Source organism: Sinocyclocheilus grahami, unplaced genomic scaffold (assembly GCF_001515645.1).
Source record: "Sinocyclocheilus grahami isolate Dianchi unplaced genomic scaffold, SAMN03320097.WGS_v1.1 scaffold306.1, whole genome shotgun sequence".
NCBI lineage: Eukaryota > Metazoa > Chordata > Actinopteri > Cypriniformes > Cyprinidae > Sinocyclocheilus > Sinocyclocheilus grahami.
Window position 1 is genome coordinate 1,774,504 of NW_015505485.1, and position 5,500 is coordinate 1,780,003.

Below are 5,500 nucleotides of genomic sequence, written 5' to 3' on the forward strand. Positions count from 1 at the left end.
GGGAGGAGCGCCAAAGGATACGGCTGGTACGCTCCTTGTAGAGGGCCCAGCACTTTCCATTGGCAGCTCAACTGGCTGCGGAGTGCCACAGACTGCCCGCGCTACTGCCTGAAGTAGCCCCCCCTGGCTGCCGCCATGAGAAGAATTGGATCGAGGCAGAGGCAACGGAACTCCACCCCTTGAAACGGAGCTTGGCCCGCGACTCCGAGATGATCATCTTCCCGCAATGAGAAGATGACTCATCCACAAACGCCACCTCAGCGTGCTACATGCCCAGGCACGCGAGGCAGTGATCGTGACCATCACCCAATGCCAGGTAACGACCGCATCCAGAAACGCCCGGGTGATACATTGTCTATAGCAAGACCCACATAGTCTTTACAAAGACGTAACATCAAGTTTGCCACGCAACGTCGTCTTTAAAAAGACGCACCCGAAATTGCTCTTTTAGGGAAAAAGCTCTTTTATCGTGCTGAGGCGCACAGAGGAGATGATCACCTGCAATACAAACAGGGGGTAGTGCAGCCTGATGTGTGCAACCCACTTGACACGGGAAACCACCACCGCTGAAGCGCCGTACCGCCAACACGAAGAGCTCTCCAAGAGCGTGCTGAACTCATTCAGTCTTCTTCTCTCAGTAGAGTAGTCAGGAGCAGAACGATGTGATCGCTCGGCTCCGAAGCGAAAAGCTGAATATGCGCTGCATCTGCTGCCTACTTATACTCACTCTGTGATCAGTGGCAGCTGGATGCAATAATCGCATGCCAATGTGCATTGGCTCGTTTAGTTTACACTCTAAGTAGATTGGTCTCTCCAAGCGAGATCCCAATTCATCAGTCATCCGACGTGACATCGAGAGTGACCGACTGAAATGTTGTTTTTACGCAACATTAGTCCAGTCACTTTTTTAATTAAATTTAAAAAGTTAAATTTAGTTTTATTAAACTAAATAACAGTTATGTGTTTAATGCCAACATTATGAGACTTCAGTGTTTCTGCTTTGGACATAATATTGTAAATGAAGCATTCTATTGTAAAGATGTCAAAGTATGAGTTGACCTTCACATATGTATGAGTGACCCAAACTGTTCTGTTCCTTGTAATTTTATTTTAATATAGATGTGAATGAATGTGTTGAGATATCAGACGTCTGTGGTCCAAACTCAATCTGCAACAACACTGTTGGGAGTTACAATTGCTCGTGCATGAGTGGATATAATGTAACAGACCCAAACCTCCCTATAAACAATGATAACCCATGCAAAGGTATGAAGCAATGAACAGTTTCTTACTATTTTTCTGCGTGAATCACCCTTTAATTGTAACCTTTCAATTTATTAAATGAATTTTTTTTTCAGATATTCATGAATGTCTTGACTCAGAATCAGTGTGTGGCCCTAACTCTCACTGTTACAATTACAATGGAAGCTTCTCATGCTTTTGTTGGGGTGGATATAATGTCTCAGATGGAAATAAAGCTATTAGTAAAGGCAACCCATGCACTGGTCAGTTTTTTTTATAAGATATTCTGCATTACAGTTTGCAAGTCATTTTCAACTTTTGGTCATTGCATAATTTCGTCATTAATCATTACTCATTAATCATTACTTTGGTGATTTTTAAAGATTCTCATTACAAATATAAAATTTCAGGATCCAGATTATTATTATCATTATTACTATTATTGTAAATGTTGACATTTCAACTTAATTTATATACTCCTTGTATGGATGTATTTCATAACTTTAAGTAATTATTTTTTCAAATATTTTTTTTCGTAGATATTGATGAATGTTTGTTCAGTCCATCTGTATGTGGTCCAAATGCCAACTGCACAAATGAAATGGGAAGTTATAATTGCTCATGTCTGGATGGATTCACTGCAACAAACTCAAATCTCCCCATCACAATCGATAACACATGTAGAGGTACATTTTATATTTAGATTTGTGTTTACTCTAACTTTGAATAATTAGCTACAGTTTATTCAATTGATTTTTACTTTTTTTTCCATTGAAAAGATGTCAAAGATTGAGTTGACCTTTACATACAGTTTGTATGAGTGACCCAAACTTATTTTTCTTGTAACTTTTTTAAAATTATAGATGTGAATGAATGTGTTGAGATATCAGACGTCTGTGGTCCAAACTCAATCTGCAACAACACTGTTGGGAGTTACAATTGTTCATGCATGAGTGGATATAATGTAACAGACACAAACCTCCCTATAAACAGCAATAACACATGCAAAGGTATGATTGACAGCTATTGCTTATAATACAAATGCATGACAAGGAAAATGAGGAATGAGTGGCATAAAATTCTTTTTTTTTGTTAGTTTGCTTCTGTTTAATACAGTGTCAACAGGAACATTAGTAATTTCTGCTTAAAATGTAAATGTTTTATTATGGAGGTTTGTTGTATACAGTTGCACTAAGATCTCAAAATCTTGGTTTTCTGGTCTTTTGCATTTAAAAATGTTGATCTTTCTCAGTTCCAATTTGTTGTTCCTATTCATTCCAATGATGTTGCTATTGATGACGCATGGATTGATCCAACCTTTTATGTATGCATTTTTTCACTCACTTTCCTGGCAAGCGTAACTGACACACTGCAAGCAGATAGAATTTATATCTAATTTCCACTCGCCTTCAGCAGAAATGGACTCCCACGTTCTTTTGAACCTTCGCATTACATTTGTGACAAATAAGACGCCTGTGCCATTCTGTGATGGCATCAAAACCAGATTTTCAAAATCAAAAGTACAAAAGTGAAGCAAGCATGCAAAGTTACTTATTCGTTACAGCTGCCACTCTGATGACAGAAATGCACCATTGTTTGGAAACAAAAAAACACAATTAGAACACAACCCAGTGGGGGATCAGTCGAACATGGGTTCGGACCAGGAAATCGAACCAAGTGTGAAAGCACCCTTATTGGTCAATACAGTGTTCAGTTGTGCTGAAATCCACTATATACTGACAACTGTAAAGTGAAACACCTGTTTATGATATTGTTGCTAAGCACTTGCAACATTCTGTTGTGTCATGCATATCTTACAATGGAAAGATTTCACTTAAATAAACTGGCTTAGGAAAAAACATTTTAATAAAAATGTATACCTTTAATATTTTTATTATCTAAAAACAATAGACACCCTTGGGTTATGCTGTATTTTGAATATAGACAGAGTAGCATGCATGGACTCTCATTTAACTATATATAGTTATAGTGTTAACTATAAGATTGTGGGGGGTTTTTTCTCTCTCTTTTTTAAATAAAGATTTTATAAGATGAAATAATTAATTCTAATAATTAATACATTTTCTTTCTTCTTTTTTCTGCAGTACCACCAACAACAGCTGTAACAATACCTACACTTACAACAACAGGTATGTTCTGTTAAAAAATACTTAAATACCACAAAATGTATTTGATGACAACAAACTTATAAGATGGCCTTTTTACAGTTATTAGAATTATACATTTTGATATAAGTCTCATGTACAGGTACATTCTGTAATCAGTTTTGTGTTTATTGTGTATTCACATGATTTTGGATTTCGTTCTTTGTAAATGAAGTATTCTATTATAAAGATGCCAAAGAATGAGTTACAGCTAATGCTTATAGGACCAAATCATGACAAAGAAAAGGTAGAGTGAGAGGCTTATAGTTTGTTTTGTTAGTTTGTTTTTTCTTTTGGTTAATTCAGTGTCAACAGTAACATTACCAATATATGTGTATTCAAAAACAAAATATGAGGGGTTGCTAAAAGATGTAAATGTTAGTATTAAATTGATTAAGGTCTGTTGCTTAAAGAGATCATATTTATTCAGAGTTCCATATTTTCCCATTAATGGTTTTTCATTTCAGTTCATGTGTTTTATCATGAAGAAGCTTTGCAAGTGTTTTTTTTATTTGCAGCCAAATAAACAATTAACATTCAGTGCTATTATTAAGAAAAAATGACCAATGATCAGTAGCAATTAAAAACGGGTTAGGATATGTCCTCCTTTTTGAACATCTTTGCATTGATCTTGCAGTTTAATTAAGTTAATACACATAAGCTTCAGACGGACTTACCTGAAACTCTGGGCTTTGCCCAAACATCATTAACTTATTTATATTTGTTGCAAAATATGTGCACCTTTAACTGCAAAAATTTTCAAGTTTATTTTGTTTAGTGTTTGACTGTTGGTGTCATCTTTTTAAGAAATAAATTGCATTTTGCAATGACAAATATTGCATTGTACAATTCTAAAACTTTTTAGACAAACATTTGGTTCTTTTTTTTCTGCGGTACCACCAATAACAGCTGTAACAACACCTACAGCTACAAAAGTTCCCTTTCAGTCGGTCACTCTCGACGTCACGTCGGAGGACCGACGAATTGGGATCTCGCTTAGAGGGACCAATCTACTTTGAGTGTAAACTAAACGAGCCAATGCACATTGGCATGCGATTATTACATCCAGCTGCTGCTGATCACAGCGTGAGTATAAGTAGGCAGCAGGTGCAGCGCATATTCAGCTTTTTGCTTCGGAGCCGAGCGGTTCTATCGTTCTGCTCCTGACCTTCTGCAGTAGGTGGTTTTCCCGTGTCGAGTGGGTTGCACACAACAGGCTGCACTACCCCTGTGTGTGTTGCAGACGGCCATCTCCCCTGTGCGCTTCAGCACATTAAAAGATCAATTTCCATTCTAAAAGAGCTTCACGGGTGGAACGTCTTTTTAAAGACGTGTCTTTTTAAAGATGTCATACCATCCGTGCGTTTCTGGGTGCGGTCGTTACCTGGCGCCGGGTGATGGTCACGATCGCTGCCTCTCGTGCCTGGGCATGAAGCACACTGAGGTGGCTTTCGTGGATGACTCATGCCCCCATTGCGGGGGCATGACCATCTCGGAGTTGCGGACCAGACTCCGTTACCTGCAGGGGGGCGGAGTGCCCGTGCCACTGCCTAAATCTGGGGTTCCCTCTGGCAGCAGCCGGGGGCGTCCTTTTTCTAGCAGTGGGTGGACTGGTCTTACGGTCACGGTGAGGAATTCCCCTCCGGGGATGCCCGAACCCGCCGGCACTTCGAAACCAGCGGAGCTTTCAGTAGAGCAGGCTGGACCCTTCCGGGGGGTACCACTTGTTTCTTCTGAGGCTCCCCCCGACGATCGGATGTCGATTGCAGCATCAGAGGGGGAGCCGGACTCTTCCGGTGATGAAGATCCGTCAGCGTGCCGGAGACGGACCCGGAAATGATGGCTATGCTTTCCCGGGCCGCCGAGAGTGTCGGGCTCCAGGGGAATCTTCCACCGCGTCCCGAACCCTCAAGGTTGGACGATTGGTTTCTCGGGGTGGCGTGCGCTGGTTCTCAGGGCCCCACTCCAGTGCCTTTCTTCCCAGAGGTGCATGATGAGATCGCTGGGTCATGGACGGCACCTTTTACTGCCAGAAACCGGCCCAGTGGCTCATCCTCCCTCACCACCCTCGATGGGGGTCCAGCGCGGGGGTA

The 5,500-nt window shown here is 40.5% G+C and overlaps 1 protein-coding gene across 1 annotated transcript in view; it reads left to right on the forward strand.

Annotated features, from left to right (window-relative positions):
- Positions 1–5,500, forward strand: part of adgrf6 (adhesion G protein-coupled receptor F6) — a 63,486-nt gene that overhangs the window by 54,408 nt on the left and 3,578 nt on the right. Inside the window, exons 23-27 of the mRNA XM_016293646.1 lie at positions 1,120–1,266; positions 1,359–1,505; positions 1,782–1,928; positions 2,106–2,252; positions 3,348–3,392. Of these exons, the coding sequence (XP_016149132.1) occupies positions 1,120–1,266; positions 1,359–1,505; positions 1,782–1,928; positions 2,106–2,252; positions 3,348–3,392 (633 nt within the window). The remainder of the gene's footprint in view (positions 1–1,119; positions 1,267–1,358; positions 1,506–1,781; positions 1,929–2,105; positions 2,253–3,347; positions 3,393–5,500) is intronic.